At 40.3% G+C, this 20741-nt stretch overlaps 1 protein-coding gene across 3 annotated transcripts; it reads right to left on the bottom strand.

Annotated features, from left to right (window-relative positions):
* Positions 1–9941: 9941 nt before the first annotated feature.
* On the bottom strand, positions 9942–20491 carry znf281b (zinc finger protein 281b). 3 transcript variants are annotated; one of them, XM_049013099.1, is made up of 7 exons: positions 20303–20491; positions 16851–17257; positions 16087–16200; positions 15863–15982; positions 14929–15022; positions 13981–14099; positions 9942–13823 (listed from the first exon to the last, which is right to left on the bottom strand). In XM_049013099.1, exons 2-7 carry the CDS (start codon positions 17208–17210, stop codon positions 12225–12227), a joined length of 2406 nt encoding a protein of 801 aa, XP_048869056.1. In that variant the 5' UTR covers positions 17211–17257; positions 20303–20491; the 3' UTR covers positions 9942–12224. The 3 variants fall into 3 exon arrangements, with proteins under 3 accessions (XP_048869056.1, XP_048869058.1, XP_048869057.1); XM_049013101.1 differs by having other exon boundaries at positions 14929–15012; positions 15862–15982; positions 20303–20490; XM_049013100.1 differs by having other exon boundaries at positions 20352–20468.
* Between the last annotated feature and the right edge of the window lie 250 nt (positions 20492–20741).

The following is a 20741-nucleotide window of genomic DNA, read 5'->3' as shown; positions in this document are numbered from 1 at the left end:
TTCAGTTTTAAATAATAAAAAATTCTAAATATTTGAATTATTCAAAATATATTTACTGATTTATAAACTGTGCCACATTAATAGATGTAGTAATCTGCTTACCATTTCTCTCAGAATATTTACATAGTAAAATTGTGCTCATTTAACAGAGCTTAGAGGTGAAAACAAACAGTACCATCTGGAAAATAAGGAAATGGCTCAGGCGACACTCAAACATATTTATAGTAATTAGTCTATCAATAAAAAGAATAAGGCTGTTATAATATCGCCAGAAATGTTAGGTGGTGCTGAACAGAAGCCCTACTTTAAGTCTCTTTAACCAACAACCACAGTCGCCCTGGTTGCCACCTATGATAGGCTGGGGAAATGCGTGTTCAGAAGTAAAGACAATTAAAACATTGCACAAGAGCATTATCAGCCAGATCAACAAAAAATGTAGAATATGTGACTCATAGCAGTAATACTTACGAAACAATGTTTAAATACTCTGAAAAAGCTGGGAAAGGCAATAAGGTCCATAGTCTTTCAAAACTCTCACGCACATTTATAAACTTTATTATTTTAAATTTATTTTTGTAATGTAGTCATCACTCCTACTCACAGGTACTAACATATTCCGTAAAATCTGTCCTGAGTGGTTTGAAGGACTGGATTACCAATAAAACATTTTGATCAAAGCCAATTTATAAATCTCAGGTAATTTATGTGAAATGTGAACATGACCTGTTGGATGTATATGAATTCCAGTACAGTTTATTTGACACAGACGATCACAGGCAAAGCAATTCTAAACTGTTCTATTTCACAGCATATCACACATTACTACTGGGATAAGAAGATTGCAGAAACAATTATTAATCTTAAAATCTATATTTACAGAGTTCAGCCTATCATAGTGGTATTATGTGGTATGAATGGCACACCAAGTGAAAACTTAATCTAAGCAAAATATTCCACAGCAATATGCTGATATTGAAGCTTAAGACATATAGACTGGCTTAGTATTTAAAAGGGCCGATTTATACATGGTGAATATTTTAGTAGAGCAATTTGCTGATTCAGGAAGTTGAGACTTTATCGGGTTTCCCATGGTTTTTACACTTAATTGTCATTTTGGACAATGTCTGACAAATAAATGTGAAGGTTATAAGTCTTGCCATTTGTGCTACAAATACAACAATTCAGGGAATGAATAATATTTATTATCATTATCTTCTGTATTTCACAATTGCAGTCTTACAAAGGTACAGGGTATGCTTATTTCTGTTCCAGCTCAGATATTAATCATTCCATCCAAGTAATGATTCACAGTAGAAGTCAATAGGACAATTGAAGTACGTGAGGACCATCATTTCCATCTAGTGGCGTTAAAGTGAAATGCATACATTAACTTAAGTATTTTGGCTACAGTAAGTAATTTTTTGTTTATTAGGAATTAAAATGAACATTCTGAATTGCTCAACATATTTTGAACATTGAAAATTGAGACTGAATTTGTTCTTAAAAAACACTGTATATGTAAATTAAACAGTTTCAGAAGTGTTATCTCGGCTTCTGAAAAAATCCCTCTATGATCCTGAGCACTACCTTGCGCAAGTCAACAAAAGAAATTTATAACGATAGCAAACAGAAGTGAGAGCAAATAAAAGATTATCATCCCTGTTCATAACCATTTATTCTCTAATGAAGGTGAATCCATGAAAGACAATTTTAAAAATACTCTCTGTAATATGGAAGGCATAACGATTTTCCAGTATGAAGGGAAGGTGCTGTATCTCCAACCAACATAATCAGCCGTAGAGGAAATTTGCCCTCTACGATCTCAAAGCATAACTCTAACTTGGAAATGATCATCTCCTGTCATTCCTCACAATAAAAAAAATGTGTCTGCCTTTTTTGGGACATACACATACGTTGCCTTGCAAAAGTATTCACACCACTTGGCATTTTTCATGTTTTGTTGGCTCACAACCTGGAATTAAAATGGTTTGTTTGACAGTTTGCACTATTTAATTTACAGAACATGCCTACAACTTTGAAGATGTATTTCTTCTTTTTATTGTGAAGCAACAAATATTACAAAATAACAGAAAACTTCAGCGTGCATAACTGTTCACCACCCCTAAAGTCAGTACTTTGCAGAGCCACCTTTTGCAGTAATAACAGTTGCAGTTCTCTTTGGATAAGTCTCTATGAGCTTGCCACATCTTGCCACTAGGATTTTTGCCCATTCCTCAAGGTAAAACTGCTCCAGCTCCTTCATGTTGGATTGTGGTCTGGACTTTGTGTAGGCCATTCTAACACATTTAAATGTTTCCCCTTAAACACTCCAATGTTTCTTTAGCAGTATGCTTCGGGTCATTGTCCTGCTGGAAGGTGAACCTCTATCCCAGTCTCAAATCACAGGCAGACTGAGACAGGTTTTGCTCAAGAATATCCCTGTGTTTAGCACCATCCATCTTTCCCTTGACTCGGACCAGTTTCCCAGTCCCTGCTGCTGAAAAACATCCCCACAGCACGATACTCCCACCACCGTGTTTCACTGTGGCGATGGTGTTCTGGGGGTGATGGGATGTATTAGTTTTGCCCCAGACATAACATTTTCATTGGTGGCCGAAAAGTTCAACTTTAATTTCATCTGACCAGAGCACCTTCCTCCATATATTTGGGGAGTCGCCCACATACCTTTTGGCTATGAAACTCAAAACATGCCATCTTATTTTTAACGCTAAGTAATGGCTTTTTTTCTGGCCATTCTTCCATAAAGCCCAGCTCCATGGATTATTGTGGTCTGGACAGATACTCCAGTCTCTGCTGTGGAACTCTGCAACTCCTTCAGGGTCACCTTTTGTTTCTGTGCTCTCTGATTAATGCCTTCCTTGCCCAGTCTGTGAGTTTTAGTGGGCGGCCCTCTCTTGGCTGGTTTGTTGTGCTACCATGTTCTTTCCATTTGAAGATGATGGATTTAATGGTTCTCTGGGGGATCATCCAAAATTTGAATATTTTTTTTAGAACCCAACCTTGACTGGAACTTCTCAATAACTTTGTTCCTGACTTGTTTGGAGAGCTCTTTGCTCTTCATGGTGTCATGCCTCTTGCTTAGTAGTGTTGCAGCCTCTGGGTTGTATTTATACTGACAGATCATGTGACACATAGATTGCACACAGGTGGATTTCATTTCACTAATTATGTGACTTTTGAAGGTAATTGGTTGCACCAGGACTTTTTAGGGGCTTCATGAGAAAGGGGGTGAATACATATGCACATGCCAATGTTCAGTTTAAATTTTTTTTGTAATTCTTTTTTATATATATTTTTTTCTCATTTCACTTCTTTGAACTATTTTGTCCAGATCCATCACATAAAATCAGATTCAGAAACATTTTAATTCCAGGTTGTGAGGCAAAAAAACCTGAAAAATGTCAAAGGGACTGAATACTTTTGCAAGGCACTGTATATCACTATAAGCAATGCAAAAATTACTACAAAGATATATCGGAAAACAGGCAGCATGGGAGGTCATATACTGGTCACCAACAACTTTCCATATAAATGTATATCAAATAATATAAACATTTTTATAATAGTGAGTTATGACATTTTGGAGGAGAGTACAAGACAAGCAGCTACACTCATGGCTGAAATTATCGGCACCCCCGGAATTTTTCCAGAAAATGCACCATTTCTCTCAGAGAAGTGTTACAAGAAAAAAAGCCAAATTTGAGGTCATTTCACACAAAACTCAAAAACTGTTATTGGCACCCTCAACTTAATATTTGATTGCACGTGCTTTGGAAAAAATAACTGGAATCAATCGCTTCCTATAACCATCAACAAGCTTGTTACACCTCTCAATTGGAAATTTTGACCACTCTTCTTTTGCAAACTGCTCAGTCTCTCAGATTTGAAGGATGCCTTCTCCAAACAGCAATTTTGAGATCCCTCCAAAGGTGTTCAAGCAGATTTAGTTCCAGACTCGCCGCTGGCCACTTCAGAACTCTCCGGCGCTTTGTCTTCAACCATTTCTGGGTGCTTTTAGAGATATGTTTGTCCCCAGCTATTTGACACTGGGTCCTACATTGTGCCTTTTGGTAGACTTTTGGTAATCTTCAGATTTTATGATGCCTTGCACACAGTCAAGGCATCCAGTGCCAGAGGCAGCAAGACATCCCCACAACATCCTAGAACCTCCACCATGTTTGACTGTAGGTACTGTGTTCTTTTCTTCGTAGGTAGGGTGACCAGGTAATCAATGTCAGGAAGGACAGTCTGAGATAAGACAGGAATTGTAAATTACCATTTCAATTAAAAGGACCTGAGTTTCACTTCAGCACTGAGTTCTTGCTGTGTGCTGATTGGTTAGTCTCCTACAATCATGCATGTGTCACTAATGTTAATGAGAAACATCTGGATGAGTTTTTCAATCAAGGAAACAAACCAGTCAAAGCACAAGAAGAGCTCAACTGTTTAGCCGAGCACAGGAGTCTTTCAGTTTGAAAGTGGTTTGTAAAACCCGAAGTAGCTGAATGTGTCCTCCCTGACATGGATTATCTGGTCACCCTATTCATAGGCCTCATTCAGTTTTCTGTAAACAGTAGAATGATGAGCTTTACCAAAAAGCTCGACCTTGGTCTCATCGGTCCACAAGATGTTCTCCCAGAAGGACTTTGGCTTCCTCAGGTACATTTTGGCAAACTCCAGTCTGGCTTTTTTATGTTTCTGTATCAGCAGAGGGGTCCTCCTGTGTCTCCAGCCATAGGATTTCATTTCGTTCAGATGTCAACGGATAGATTGAGCTGACACTGTTGCACCCTGAGTCTGCAGAACAGCTCGAATTTGTTTAGAAGTTGATTGGGGCTGTTTATCCACCATTTGGACTATCCTATGTTGCAGTCTTTCATCATTTCTCTTCCATCCACATCCAGGGAGATTAGCTACAGTGCCATGTGTTGTGAACTTCTTGTTTATGTTGCGTACAGTGGACAAAGGAACATGAAGATCTCTGGAGATTGTTGATATTTTCCCACAATTTTATGTTCTCAAGTCCTCAGACAATTCTCTGTTCTTCTTTCTGTTCTCCATGCTTAATGTGGCACACAGACACACAAAAGAAAGGTTGAGTCAACTTTTCTCCATTTTAACTGGCTTCAGGTGTGATTGCTATATTGCCAGCACCTGTTTCTTGCTACAGGTGAGTTTATGCTTGAAAATAAACAATTTACCCAAAATTTTTAAAAGGTGCCAATAATTTTGTCTGGCCCACTTTTGGAGTTATGTGTGAAATTATGTCAAATTTGGCTTTTTTTTTTGTTTTGATGCAATGCACATGAAGGAAATAATGATGTGTATACTAAAACATTTGTAATTGCAACATTCTTTGGGAGAAATGGTGCATTTTCTAGAAAAATTCCAGGAGTGCAGATCATTTCGTCCATGACTGTACAGTAACAAACTGATGTCCATCTCAAACATAGTTTAAAGAAATTTAAAAGTGACGATATGACTCCGGAGTAATGTGGAGAAAATGGGATGGATCAGGATATAATAAATATAAAAAAAAAATTAAGAAACTCTTTATTATATTTTATTTGTTATATTTTATTATACTTTAACATTTCTATTTGTTTATTTATTAGAGATCACAAGCATGGAGAACATAAGAACATAAGAAATTTACAAACGAGAGGGAACAGTCCAGATAATTTCCTGTTAACTGTACTTAATTGTTTATTCATTTTAGTCAGTCAGGGAAATCGGCTGAATTGTACAGCTTGGAGAGCTGCATTGGGATGATATCAAGCCCCACCTCATCCTCACATGCACCACAACCATCCCCACCCAATCCTCGCCTGCACCAAAACCATCCCTGAATGCACCAAAATATCATTTGTGAAGCCATTTGTGATTAGGCTTCACAAATGTTTGATTCTTACTCTGATCATTTCAGCTCAATTCATCCTTCCATCCATCCATTTTCTACCTCTAGGTCCAGGTCACATGGCAGCAGTTTAAGCAGGGATGCCCAGACACTTCTTTTCAGTGCATGTGAGAATCAGTGACAAAGAGCAGCCCTGATGGAGTCCAGCACCCACCAGGAACAAGTATGACTTTTCCACCACACCAGGTAGCATACTTTTGGTACATCTGGGAAGTACCAAAAGTACGGTACTCCAAGGTGTTGGTTTTCCACTGGCGTAAAAACTGGTACAGCCAACCAAATGACATCACAACGGGAGGTGGGTTATTTTGTACTGAATTAGAAAAATGCCTGTAGTGTATTATAGAGCTGGACGATGTACAACATTAATACCAACATCGCATGTTATGCACATGCAATTTTTAGTAAGCTAGATTATGATCAAACTTTTTCTTACTTTCAGTTCTGAATTTTTTTCAATTATAGCACAGGGAGTTAAAGTTTCGTTAAAACATTTTTAATATGTCAGAAAAAAAACCTTAGCTAGATTTGCCATTTTAATTATTATTCCTTTCATAGATTATCCAACATATGTTTAAAGTTTACCTCTACTACTTTTGCATAAGTGCTGCATGCATTCTCAAAGACAATCATAATCATTTTCATCCTTGCTGTTTAAATCACTCATAGATGGGTTTACCTCAAAGCACCAACATGCCAAAGAAGTATACCAGCTGCTTTGGCGCTTTTGGTACTGGAAATTTTGGTACTGGTACTCGACTGTCAATGGAAGTCAATGGAAAAGGGAATGTACCAAAAGTACGGTACTTGGTGTGATGGAAAAGCGCCCTTATTTTCTGCAATCCAAACCAAACTCTTGCTACAATACTGGTATCGAAAGGCCCATAATAGCAGATCCCATACTTCTGGAGCAACCCCCACAGTGACACAGTTGTATGCCCTTTCCAAGTCCACAAAACACACGCAGACTGATAGTTTTTTCAATCACCATCATTCCAGTTTGTGAGGGTCCAGTGTTCCATGAGGAGGTAAAGAGTGCATGTGATACAGTATTTTGCTGCACCTACCACACAATGAACCACCTCAGGATGACAGCCTGATTGCAGCTGATACCTCAGCACCACACTAGGTCAGATAGAACAGAACAGCATTTTTCTGTTAGCTGGAGTGCCAATCCTGCCACCAGCCCTACTTTTTTCCTGGAAGTTAGAGGACCTGCTTGCTAGGCTGGATGTAGGTTAATATCATACCCATGATAAAGGAATTGCAAGCTTTGCTCAATGTTCTACTGAAGTAGACTCACTCCTGGCATTCACAAGATTTGAACCATCAACCTTCTGTTTGGCTGCACAGATCCCTAGCCTCAGAGCTACCACTCCACCCCAATTTCACACCTAGGAAGAAATCTGCATTGCTCCTCTTCGATTTGAGACTCAACTAACAGACAGACCCTCCTCTTCAGTGGCCTGGCATTGACCTTCTCAGTCCTGAAGTTAGAACACATCCTCTGGTCTCCGTTGTTAAAGATTGGGACGACTACTCCAGTCTGATAGTCCAAAGGCACCATCCCCAACTTCCATGCAATGCTGGTGAGTCAGTCAAGACAGCCTAACATCCAGAGCCTGACCACTGAAGACTTTAGTCACCAGTGATGGGTGAGCCCTTTTCCAAGTCCACCAACTCTGCTTCCTCTAAAGTATTGCAGTTATACCCCCAGATCAGATTAACAGCACTCCATCCCTACTGTAAACAGCATAGGCCCCTGCTTCCCCCTCCTGAGCACCTGACAGTTTGCCAGAATTTCTGAGGGATGACTGAAAATCAGCTCGATTCAATTTATTTTCATGTGTAGCACCTTTCACAACACAAACGCCCCAACGCACTTCACAAGTGTGTGGCAATCCATTACTGCATCATTTATAGAAAAAGTTGCACGAAACAGGGAAAAGGGAAGAGGAAAAGAATGAATGCAAGAAGATAAGCTACATGAACTAACACTTACAATCAGCTTTTGTTTGTTTTGGAGTGTTTTATTGACCAAGCAAAAAAAAAAAAAGTCAACTGCATTAAATCAATTTATTACCTCACATGTGCATTTCAGGTGCATGTACTGTAATTAAGGACGTAGGTCAGGGAGCGTGTACATAAAAGTACCAGATTACGAAATTTTATTGCTTGCCCGAACGTCAGCCAAGGTACATCATTAAATGTTCAACAATGAATGACAAGGCAGAAAAAGGACATGGGATGACCTAAATTATTTGCATAGTGCAATGCACAATTCTCAACCCTTTGTGAAGAATGCAACCCATATTAACCTTGCAGACATGAATGTTAGCGAGAATAATGTGCAATGTCCTGGAGCAACTTTAAGTTTGTCAGTGACTATTCGGACTGTTAAGATTGGATTGGATTACATTTTATCCTCAATTAGGGCTGGGTTTCGTGATTAATATATCCTGCTGGAGATAGAGCCTGTTCTTTGATATGTGCTGGACACTTCGGCTATACAAACTGGTACCTGTGGTGTTCAGAATGCACGTTATTTCTTAAACCTTTGTGGCATTTTGTTGCATGCTAGTTTTTCTAGATTACTGAATAGGAACATTTATAAGACCGATATCATCTCCAATGTGTGTTTTGACCCTTGTATCAAGAAGTAACTGAAGCAGTGGTTGGAGGTATACAAAGCCCTCAATAATGTTTGGGACAAAGATACATTTTTTCTTCACTTGTCCCTGTGCGCCATAGTTTTAAATGTCTAGTCAAACAATACACACCTGATTAAAATGCACATTCTAGACTTTAATACAACTATTTGCATGTATTTGTTTCACCATGTAGAAACTACAGCACTTTCTATATATAGCTTCCCCCATTTCAGGGAACCTTAATGTTTGGGACTTAGCAATGATAGATATATTAAAGCAGTCACATTTAGTACTTTGATGCAGTATTATGCCAAGTACCTTCCCTAGCCAGGCCTTTACTGCAGCCATGAGTCCCTTAAGTTCTCTCTTCAGTATATGGCATACATGCTCAATAAGATTTAGATCAGGCGACTGACGACCATTAAAGACCATTTCTAGGTTTATCACTTTGAAAAATTAATGTTACTTTAGCAGTATGTTTGAGATCATTGTTTTGATGTAGGTTGAAGTGCCTTCCAATGAGTTTGGAGGCATTTGCTCACATTTGAGCAGATAAGATGTTCCTGCCATCAGCAGTTCCATCATCAATATCGATATGAGCTGCAGGGCCTGTGGCAGCCATACAGGCCCAGGCCATCATACCCCCACTGTCTGTGCCATAGATCAGCTGGTATGCTTTGGATCTCGGCCAGTTCCTTTTCATCTCCACACTTTGCTTTTGCCATCAATCTGATAAAGGTTAATCTTGGTCTCTCCACAAGACCTATTGCCAGAATTCTGCCGGCTCTTAAGTACTTTTTGGCAAACTATATTCTGACCATACCATTTTTGTGGCTAATTAATGGTTTTCATCTTACACTGTAGTCTCTATATTTGACTAATGATGCAATTAAACATGAGTAACCTCAAACACATGTGAAAGCCAAATATCCCACAGATGGGGAGCCGTCTTAAATGTGCTATGGTGTCTATATGGTAAAACCAAACTGTAGGCAAATACCCTTAAAGTCTAGAATGGGCACTTTAAATCACATGTACATTATTCAATTAGAAAATTAAAACTGTGGAGTACAGAAGCAAATCAAGTAAAAACATGTCTGTGCCAAACAATATGGAGGGAAAACACACTTTACACACCAAGTGCAGGAATCTGCCTCACCAAAGTAATGAGCTCCTCTTTCACTAGCTTCAAATCATAAAAAGTAAAGATGTGATGTTCATGTGGGTGGCGTCAGATTTAATCTGTCACAGTAATACGAACTGCCGAGGCACAGACATGTATATACAAAAGCTACACACAATCCGCCAGAAAAGTACAGTGTAAGAGTCATAAAAACATTATTTCACATTCGAACAGTAAAGTTTCTCTTTAATGGTAAGCACAAGTACATAGAGCCTTAAATGGTAAATGCATGAAGAAAACTGATCATCCTGAAACCTGCTCTTCACATACTTCGGCATTGGTAGGTTATAAAGGGAGGCAAAAACAGCATGAGAGGTGTTGATAGTTTATTCTTCCTAATCACTTATAAATTTCATCCAACAGGTACAGCCCTGCAAATCATGTCACGAGAATCTAGAATAAAATAAGCAAGTAGCAAAAAAGATAAGGGACAAAAACATCTGCTAAAAATTTGGTGGCACAGTGATAACCAGCAAAAGTCCTACAAAACCTCTCATTTCATGCATATCTGAGAAAGAAAAAAAACACATTAGTGTTTTTGAACATTTTTGTAAACAAAACTGGTCTAAATAATATTAAAATAGAAAGTCAAAAAAAACTATGCGAATACAGACTGCAACACTGCTTGGTGTTAATGCTTTACAGACCAAAGCATACTTTAAACAAATCCATTCATATTCCATTCCATTACTGTAAACACTGTTTACATAAAAAAGGTGTAATATGGATATACAATATGCTGAGTTCATACTACAGTATTTTTGCTACAAACATGAATGTATGTCCCTGGTTAGGCTTTAACAGTGATATGAGGTATATAATAGGCGATTCAAAAATTTTTTTTTTATTTTTTTTTTTTTTTTTTTGAGTGGTCAAATCTGTGTTCCCCATGACATTAACGGGCTTGACAAGCCCAGCTGTGTCTGTTTGGAGACCGGGGTATGGAGACGGCCATTCCACAGGGAAAATTCTGCATTTCAAAGACAGTCAACCATCAACACTGGAAGACCAAGTCATGGTCATGGTTATAACCTGTACAAAGTCAGCTCATGAATCAACATTTTTTTTTTTTTTTAACTCATTTATAAAAGGTAAACAAGACTAAATTAAAGTCTGCTGACAAACGTATTCTAACCTCTAAAGATTCCCAGGCTATTTTAAATTAACCACAGGCTCATCTGGGCATCTGCTTAGTAGTCCGGGGTATCAACTTTAGCTCAGAGGTAGGACTCAAACACCAAAACCGGGTGCCACTTAATTTACAAAAAATGACCATGGAAACATATTCCTGTCCCTTATTTCCAAACAGATTGTTACACTTTATAAACTGGCCCAGATCCTGTTCAGAAATTTTACCCACTTAGCATTCAAGCGACACTTGCACAGAAATACTATTACGCACTAAAGCAGAAGTTAAGGCTGGGCGCCACTTCTCAAACCAGCATGGCAAATAAAGTTACTCGTCTGCTTCATCCATTGTCACTCGGTTCACCGTTTCCCCTGTTTTATAATAAAGCATTAAAAGTGCTTGTTGGGTGAGAGCGGCAGACACCTAGCAGGCTGCTCAGTGGGTAATGAGGGGCCCAGCACCTCCTTCACTATCCTATATCACTACTATTGCTGACAGGGCATTTCCTCAGAAAGGCAACATCTTGCCTGTCCAGACACCCCCTGGGTCTGTGTACATATGGGCTCAGGTGGGACTGATCATCACTAGACCAAAGGGGCCAAAACACAATACAATTCTACACTTTTCCTTTTCACTGACCACAGAGTTCCCTGGTAGAATAATAAAAAATTAAGTCAAGTGGCCATTGCTGAACAAAATGTGACCGCTTCACATTGACCAAAGAGTACCATGATCTCTAAATGACTAGGCGGAAGGGCTGTCAGTTTAACATGGGCCAGTTCAATTACTGGCTGCATTCATTTCTGAATGGGCAAAACATTTCACAAAGCTTCTCTGTAGTTTTAAACATACACCTCTAAAATGACTGTTTACCACTTCTTATAATAAATTCTCCTTAGTACACGTTTTTCCTGAGTAATACTTTCAATTCTTGTAACAGGCATTTTTTGCTATTTCAAATCTGGGCTATTCCCTGCCATTATGTTTATTATTACTAATAATAATTATTATTATACAATTGTTGATTGCTAAAACACAAAGGTTCATGGAAAAATAAGCTAGTATTCAGCTACCCTCTATTTTAATCTATTTAACGTAACAACCATACCTACTGCTATTACTAGTACTACTACACTAAAGAAATCGACTAAATAGGTTTTAAAAAATTAAAATTGCATTTGAGGGAGGCCATCATCCTTTCCTGGTGGGATATTGTATAAACATTTATTGGCAGTGTAATTAAAACAACCTTGCTTAAAAAAATATTAATAGTAAAATAAAAAACAAAACAAAACCTCCAACTAGGTCCATCTATCTCAGACCTTACCTGTAACTTTGGCTTGTTGGGGTCTTAGATCCTGTACTAACTGGCTCATTGACATCAGCTAACAAACTAGTGTACCCTGAGAATTCTGACACAGGAGTCCTAATTCTGTGCTCAGTCTCTCCGCTAGAATCACTGCTGAAAGCCAGAGGGACTCTGCCACCTGATTTGAACCCAAAGGCCTGGGCAAAATTCTCAATCTGATAGGGGCCCCGAACATCCAGACCCTTGGACGTATCCAACGGGGTCAGGTCCGGTGATGCAAGCTGGTAGCTGGAAGCAGCCGTGCTTCTCTTAGGCTGCTGCCCCTTCTGACTAGATAACTCTGGAGTGGTAATCTGGTAGGTGGGTGAGTGCTGCTTCTCGATCTGTTCAGTGAGCTCCTGGGAGGGTGTCAGCTGCTGGTGGGGGGACTCCAGGCTGCTCAGGTGGAAGCTGGGCTGGCCTGAGCCCGCCAACATCCCAAAATGGGACTTTGGCAAGGAAGAAGAAAGGGTTGAGGTAACAGACGGGCCAAAGCTGCACTCTAAGGGGGAAGTAGTGTAGACCTGTTTCTCAGAGAAAAGGGAGCTGCCAGGCTGGCCGCTGCTGGAGACCAGGCTGGGGAAAGGCCCACCTGGGCCGAGGGGGAAGGTGTTGCTGTGGCTGGTTCGCTCCAGGGCCTGCAGTAAGAACTTGGAGTATTCGTGCATGCTGACAGTCTTATCTCCAGAGGAGGTGGGGGAGTCCTCTTCCTGGCCCAGTTCAGGGGTGCCCGCAGAGGGATGAAGCTCCACATGCTGGTCACTAAGGTCAAAGGGGACATCGTGGGAGCCGTCAGGCTTCTGAGAATAGTGGTCTAGCAGGCTCTGGAGCACTTCGTCTGGAATGCCCGACTTGTCATGCTTGATGTCGCCACTAATCGGCGAGTCTAGAAGATTCAAGGGTGTCTCACTGTCCATCACACCCTGGATCACTGTCTGTTGTGAGGGCATGTGCACCACGCTTGACCCGTAATCACCACCACTGTTGCTATTAGCTGCATGCAGGTACCGCCGCTTCTTCAGAAACTGCATGGCATCATCATAGTTGCTGCTGGTTGGGCCCTGTTTGACGACAGAGCCCTGCAGGAGCCCTATGTGGTCCATTCCTGAACTCCCAGCAAGGTTCATGGAGTCACCTTTTTGAGACAGCAGCTTCTGCCCATGAGGACTGCTGGAGGACTCCTCAAGCGGGACCAGACCTTTGTCGGTCCCCTTCCGTCCAACCTTCTTAAAGACAAGCTTGGGAGCACGACCATGTTGGTCGTGCATATTGGGGCTGGGTAAGTTGCTGTTTGAGGATACCGTAGGGACCTCGACTGCATAGTCCTGGAGGCCAAGACCCCCAGCCATTTGTGTGTCACCAGTTTTCTTTTTCTTGCGCTCTCCTGCTTCAGTGGCATTTTTGGACCTCACCCTTTTGCGGCCAGAAACAGTGCCATTTCCCTGAGTGATAGAGTAGCTGCTGGAACCAGCCTCACCAACCCCGAGGTCCATCATCCCAGGCTCCAGCCCTTTTTTTATGGCTTCTCCGCAGGTTCTTTTGTGCTTAAGTAATCGATCGGTTCTGGAGAAATACTGGAGAACAAAAAAAAAGGAAAAACACACATCACAGACAATACAGAACCACATTACATTCTCCACTAATGTGAGAACAAAGTCCACCCTCCACTTAAGGAGGGGATCAATTAAACCAATAAGGATTCTTTCTGGAAACAAACCACTTTTTGCTAACCTGTTGGCAGGTGTCACATTTATATGGCTTTTCTCCACTGTGAGTTCTCTTGTGCCTCTCCATGTGGTACTTCTGAATAAAGCGCATGTTACACTGATCACAGCTGAAGGGCTTCTCGCCTGCAGGGGTCACAAAAGGAACCACAGGGGAAGTTAAAGCCGGATACTGAAAAAGAAGCCTAGAGATGGAATGACACCAAGGGCTCTCAGGTAGGGCTGCACAAAATATCATTTCAGCATTGTCATCGTGATGTGCAAACATGCGCAACAATCGCGTCGCAGGATGTGCAAAGTCAAGTGAAGGAAATTAAATCAAACTACAACTTTTTTTCTGCCTGGTACAAAAGGAAAACTTGCAGTTATTTTCCATGACTAATCCACAAGTCTGTCTGATAAAATTTTACCATGATTTGTAATGCAGGCTCTACACATACAGCAGACTGTCAGTCACAATTAAAGCTTGGCTAAATGCAATATTAATACCAACATCGCTATGTTATGGACATACAATTCTCACATGTGATCAGCTGGGTTGAGATCAGGCTTTTTCATAATTTTCAGACAGTATGAAAGTATATTGCACTACAGTATTTTCAAAAGCAACTTAATTTTGAAATACATAATTTTGAAATATCTTTGTGATAAGATTTGGCGAGTGTCATAGGACACAAAACAGCAAGATTTGCAATTTAAAATATTGCTCCTTTATATGAATTATATTATATTAATTCCTTTATAGATGATCTATCATATGTTTTAAAACATTTATCTGCTCATGTTCTCCGAGCCAATTGTATTCTTTTTCATCCTTGCTATTTAAATCACTCATATCTAAAACATACCAATATCGTGCAGTCCTATTCTTAGGGCAAAAGGTCCTTTCTAGCTACTCGGAGCTGATGTTACTACGAGGAGTCACACAGACGACTGAACAAATCTGAAATCTCACCGCTGTGTATCTTTTCATGCCGCTGAAGAAGGTACTTCTGGATGAAGCTCATGTTGCACTGGCTACATCTGAAAGGCCGCTCACCTGTGCAGTCAAAAATACCACATTCCAATTTCCACATTAAAATTACAGAACAGGAGTGATGAGAATCTATAATAAGATTCAGATAATTAACCACTGGGTGTTAAAGCTGAAAGAAAAGCAGAAAATAACAGCTAGTTAATTGATATTTTCTACCGCACACACTGTGGCATAACAGGTGTGATTGTACAATACAGAATTACTGTTTTCATAATATACCACTAGGAATGCACTTAATTAAAATAATGCATTTTATTTATATAGCGCTTTTACATGGACCCATACATAGAAAATACACAAAAAAACAGATAACACATTATGCATTGGGAAGGTTAAATACCTTTGCAAAAAGGTTTTTTAGCTTGGTTTTAAAATCTGAAACAGAGATCGATAAACGAATGGCAGTAGGGAGTGAGTTCCAAAGGCGGGGAGTTAAACAGGAGAATGCACAGACACCATAGCTATGTAATATGGGAGGGGGGATGAGGAGAGCGCCAAATGGAGGAAGATCTAAGACTTCGGGGAGGCTGGTAGGGTAGAAGCAGTTCAGTAAGGTATGATGTGCCTTCTTAGTAAGTCTTCCAATATCGAGGAGTTAAAACGGATAAAATGGTTATTAAGGAGCAAAAGTATTCTTACCTTACACTAGTCAAAAAAAGTCACAGGGCGAATATCTTATCTTTAGGAAGTTGCCAGGATTCACATTTAGAGACAGACACCGTGATCATTTTTGGAGATCTTTGCTTATGAATCTGCACCATGAAGTTTGATGACTGTACAGTACATTGACGATGTACTGAAATATAGCAAAGATGCAGGCTAAAGCACCATGTAGCAGAGGGAGCTCCTTACCTGTGTGAATGAGCACGTGTCTGCGCAAGTGATAGGAACTCCTGAAGGCTGCATTGCAGTGCTCGCAGATGTGCGGCTTGGAGTTGGGGGACAAGGCTCCACCCTCACCATCCAGCATCGACTGCAGCCAGGACATGTGAAGAACACAAGGTGAGGGAACAGCACAGACACTGCATAGGCACGACAAATCGCCAAGATGGACCGAGCACAGCACTGTAGCCATACCTTTGACGAATCCCCGCGTTTCCTCCTGGCTTTGCCCTCCAACTCTTCACCATTGGACTTCCGACCTCTTCTGCCAGACGACTCTTTTTGATCTTTTGCAAGTCTACCTGATAGCTGTTAAAGGCCAAGCAGAAGATGGGAAAAATTAAGACTTCCAATAACAACCAGAGCATTATCAGAACAGAAGGCAAACTATGGGAAAGAAATATTGATGTTACTGCTAGTCAAGGCACATCATTCTTGCTTATAGATATACAAGACAATGAATAGAAGCAGCTCTTTCCTAAGGGTTGACCGTGGCAGTTGGCACATTGGTGCAAACCCTATCTGTCAAAAGGAGGACATACAGCCATGAATAGCAGGACTCAGAACACAGACTTTAAACCTTCTATTAAGCAGCATCACTCACTTCAGACAGTTTTGTTTTAAGCAAGAGACACTGAACAAACAGTGAACAAATTCATATTACTGAAGAAGTTCTAAGGGATTTCAATTTCAAGACATTTAATGGTAATCTCTGAAAATATATCCTTGTTTGATGTTGAGTATATATATTTCCTATATTTAGGTGTTTTACAAGACTAAAGTGCATGGCCCAGTGACAAGGCGACTGGTTACCACATAAAAAATTAACCAACTTGAACCAAAAAAAGACACCTAATCGAGGGGATAACCCAGAAGACAAGGAGCTCTGAATTTCAGAGATACAAAATCAAAGTGTGGCATACAACAATGGCTCATTTACTGACTGCCTTGGGTCTTACATTGCTGAGGCTGAGATCATGCACCAACAGGTTCTGGTGGCCACCTAGAGACATCTCCAGCAGCTCGGTGCTCTTTCCCATGCCGCTGCCATAGTGGGCCATACGGTAGTCGTGCTCAGTCATCTTCTCTTGCTTAATGCCCATGGAGTGTATGAAGCTGCCGCTGTGGTCAGGCGAGTTGCGCTCCTTCTTCAGGATCATTTCCTGTGGCAGGTCCTGCATGACGGACTGCGCTGCCAGGCGTGTGAAGCTGGTGACGGGTGGCAGGTGGCTGAACATGAGCATGCTGGGTGCAAAGTTGGGCTCCATTCCCCCGTTTCGCAGGAACTCGTTGCTCAGCTTGTCTTGGATAATACTCATGGTGATTTGTGGTCAGGATAACTACTAGGAGCTACCAAAGGAACAACCTAGAGCAAAGGAAAAAGTGGCAGAACAAAAATATCCCTGTTAATACAAGCAGCAATTAAAATGGACAGAAAATCAGCCAGGTGGGCATGTGAAATCCTAAAATTAATACATCCATTCACTGATTAATGGGATTTAGAAGGTCTTAACTTGGATAATCAGGCTATTTAAATATGGACAATTAAATATAAAGTTTACAGTAGGGCTGGGTGATATACCGTGCATGCACAACAACCAGCCGGGATTAAGATGACAGGCGAAACATTTGGCCAAACGCCAGCTTTTCTGGTACTATACAGACATTTATGCCCACAATGTGTTAAACAGATTAGTAATGCAGCTAAAATATTAATGAGATATGACACCCAAAAGTTAGTAATCAGTATAAATTTGGCATATCCTTACATTTAATTAATGTGTCAGACTTTAAACCACAAAAAGTAGTGGCACACAACAGAAGTCTTTTTACCTTGTTATCCACAAGATCTCCTCTTTTAAAAGATATCGTGGCTGCTGAGCTTCACCACCACTTCAGTGTGTATCGCACTGAAGTATACCAAACCATAGTATACCAAACCAGTATGTGGTGTGCTCCGCTAACCAAATTTAACATAATGAAATACCAAGTTTATACTAACTTATGGGTTCACAATGTGTAGTGCTAATCTGCTTAAATTGTGGACATAAATAAATGCCGGTATAGTATCGAAAAGCTGGCGTCTGGGCAAATGTTTTGCCCGTCATCTGGTGATTATTGTGCGTGCAATATTATATCAATATATTGCCCAGCCCTAGAATATAGTGTGTGCAAATGAGTCACGCAAAAGAATAGCCACAAGGCTCCATCCGCAAAAATTACCATCCTTAAATGAGAAAATCATGAAAACCATGCAGGCAGTCTTTCTGGCCCGGTTACCATGAACCCTACTGCACTTATCCCACTCCTATGGCTCACACGCACTCATCTTATGGTCCTCATGACAGTGCAGCATGGCATTACCCATCCTCATGCTAGTCCATCACTTCCATAAAGTTATTAACAATATAAAAAGAAATCACTGCCAAGCAAGAAATGGTTTCTATTGAAACTCCATAACCTTTTAAATCCATAAATATGCAAATATCTGAAATTACATGGATTAATTACAAACTACTGCTTGTATGAAAGCAAAACCAAGTTTTATTACTGTGTTAGGTGGATGTATTAGTAAAAATCAGATTTGAGTAATCTAGAGGTTTAAAAAAAGTTCTCATGCTGATGATCACGATTCTCAGACAAAATATATGTCCCCACGTATGCCATGGGAGAAATAAATGTTCAAGTATGACAAGCAAATATATGTTTTCCCTATGACGTTGTGGGGTTTCCTCCATGTTCTCTGGTTTTCACCCACAGTTCAAAAACATGCCAAGGTGAACTGAAATGGTTAAACCGTCCGCAAGTGTGAATGTATATGGGTGTCTTGGGATAAGTTGGCACCCGCATCCTGGGTTATTCTCTGCCTTGTGCCCCTTGCTTCAGGGATAGACTTCAAACCTCAGTGACCCTGCACAGGGCAAGCCAGTACAGAACACATGGATTTATAGAAACGATCTAAGCAAACCACATATACAATGAAATGGACACTTACGGTATTGACATTAGTATTTGAACCATGATTTTTCAAAGCTATGATAGTATTTGCCAGAAATGACTTTAGAACAACCACCACAAAACCACATTCTTTGCAGCCAGCAACATTTTACTTGTCACAATTATTTATATATTTAACTTTTCAAACACAGTAAGGATAGCTTTTATTACTAATACTTTGCCCAAATTAACCAGCAAAGCTCAAAAGCCCGTCTTTTTATATACATAAAACTAGAGTAATTAAGCCAAATATCGAATGAAGCTATAACCGTATGCACAATTCTTGGAATTGGAAACGTTTAAAATATAAATCACACTATGAAACACACACAATTTAATACACGAGGTGCCAAAAAGACTTCCTTGAATCAATGCAATTTTGTAGTGAAATTTGATACACATTAATAAAACTTTATTAGTCCATTCATTTAAAATTTTTCAAAATACAGCAACCTACACAGCCTAGAAGCAACTACTAAAACTAGTCCGCGAGTAATCTGATCGCATGTATCTGCAGATCAGTCGAGCTCACGCAGCATGTCTGCGACCATTTGGTTTGGCTTAATGGTTATTCTGATGTTCCCATTGTACTACTTGCTCTGTGACCAGCTAGCTAGCAAACGTGCAATTAGCACCAACTAACCTGTCTAGCTAATCACATTTCAAGAAAATGAAACTAAAGTACGTCTACTCTACCAAGAATATAATTGTAAATCATATAATACGGGGTTGGAAAGTATCTTGTCAGACAATTCAATCATCCACATCTATCACGCAGCTCGACAATGTAAAACCTTTCAGTCAAACAAAGTGAGCGACGATTCACAATTACATCGTACACTGGATAACAAAAAATACACCATCTGGGATAATCTACATACTCATGTATTCCAAATAGCATAAACGCTGATGGTGAGGGAGAGATTAAAAAAACAACCATTCAACCGAATGGAGGAAGCATGTAATTTAGAGATGTTTTTTAGCTATATAGCACATATCCTGCCAACTAACGAGACAAATCTGCGATATAAAGCACAAAATGTCGATACCTCTGTACGTGTAACTGCATTCCCAGCAACGAACAAACACGCTAAAATAAATTTAAAACACTGTTTTCGTGGTTAATTAATGCAAATAAACCTTATATCGCCCAAAAATAAATGTGAAGCTCGCTTCGCGGCATTACCGGAGCCGCCAGCGCCGAGCAGCAAAGCCCATCCAGGGCAAACGGCCCTCGGCACACAATCGAAACAATGATGCTGAACCCCGGTGGCATTCTGCTATACCGACGCCAGTTAGCTTCCCCGCTACTGCGCTGCGCTTTGTCGCATCTCTCCCCGTCTTTATTCGACCATTTCCCCGCATTCCTCTTCACCTCAAGTCACTATATTTTCACTTTTTATAACACGCTTACCGGTACATGACCATCATCTGCTTTTTATATTCGTAGTCGTTCTCCTCACCCGTTCCTTTGAGTCTTTTAAAGCCCAAACATTGTTCTCCTGCGGTCGCGAGTGTCCGCCATCTTGTCTCTGCGCGGGGGATTGTGGGTATATCGACGGGTCCTGAGAGGAGACAGACGAGAGAGCACCGTGATGCACTGCACGGGCAGCTGCAGTCAGGCGCGCTGCGCAGAATGTCTCACCGTCACAATAACCTTAACAATAGAGCTCAAGCTAACTGCGCTTATTTTCCTCTTACTATCCTTTGGTTGCAAAAAAACGAAATGTATTGTAATTCATGAAATTACTGTTGAAGGTATTTGGTTATTGTTTCTGCCGTTACTAATATGACGCAGTAAGAACAATAGAAGGCACATTTTTATTACTGAGGTGATTGTCGCTAATAATGCT

Source organism: Brienomyrus brachyistius, chromosome 5 (assembly GCF_023856365.1).
Source record: "Brienomyrus brachyistius isolate T26 chromosome 5, BBRACH_0.4, whole genome shotgun sequence".
NCBI lineage: Eukaryota > Metazoa > Chordata > Actinopteri > Osteoglossiformes > Mormyridae > Brienomyrus > Brienomyrus brachyistius.
The sequence above is the reverse complement of the archived record's forward strand: the minus strand, read 5'-3'. Positions and strand labels throughout refer to the sequence as shown.

Coding starts and splice junctions, on each gene's coding strand:
- znf281b (XM_049013099.1), bottom strand. CDS start 17,210: ATGAGTATTATCCAAGACAAGCTGAGCAACGAGTTCCTGCGAAACGGG. Junction 15,983..16,086: donor AACGCGGGGATTCGTCAAAG/GTATGGCTACAG, acceptor TCCTGGCTGCAG/TCGATGCTGGATGGTGAGGG. Junction 14,100..14,928: donor GCATGAAAAGATACACAGCG/GTGAGATTTCAG, acceptor TGACCCCTGCAG/GCGAGAAGCCCTTCAGCTGT.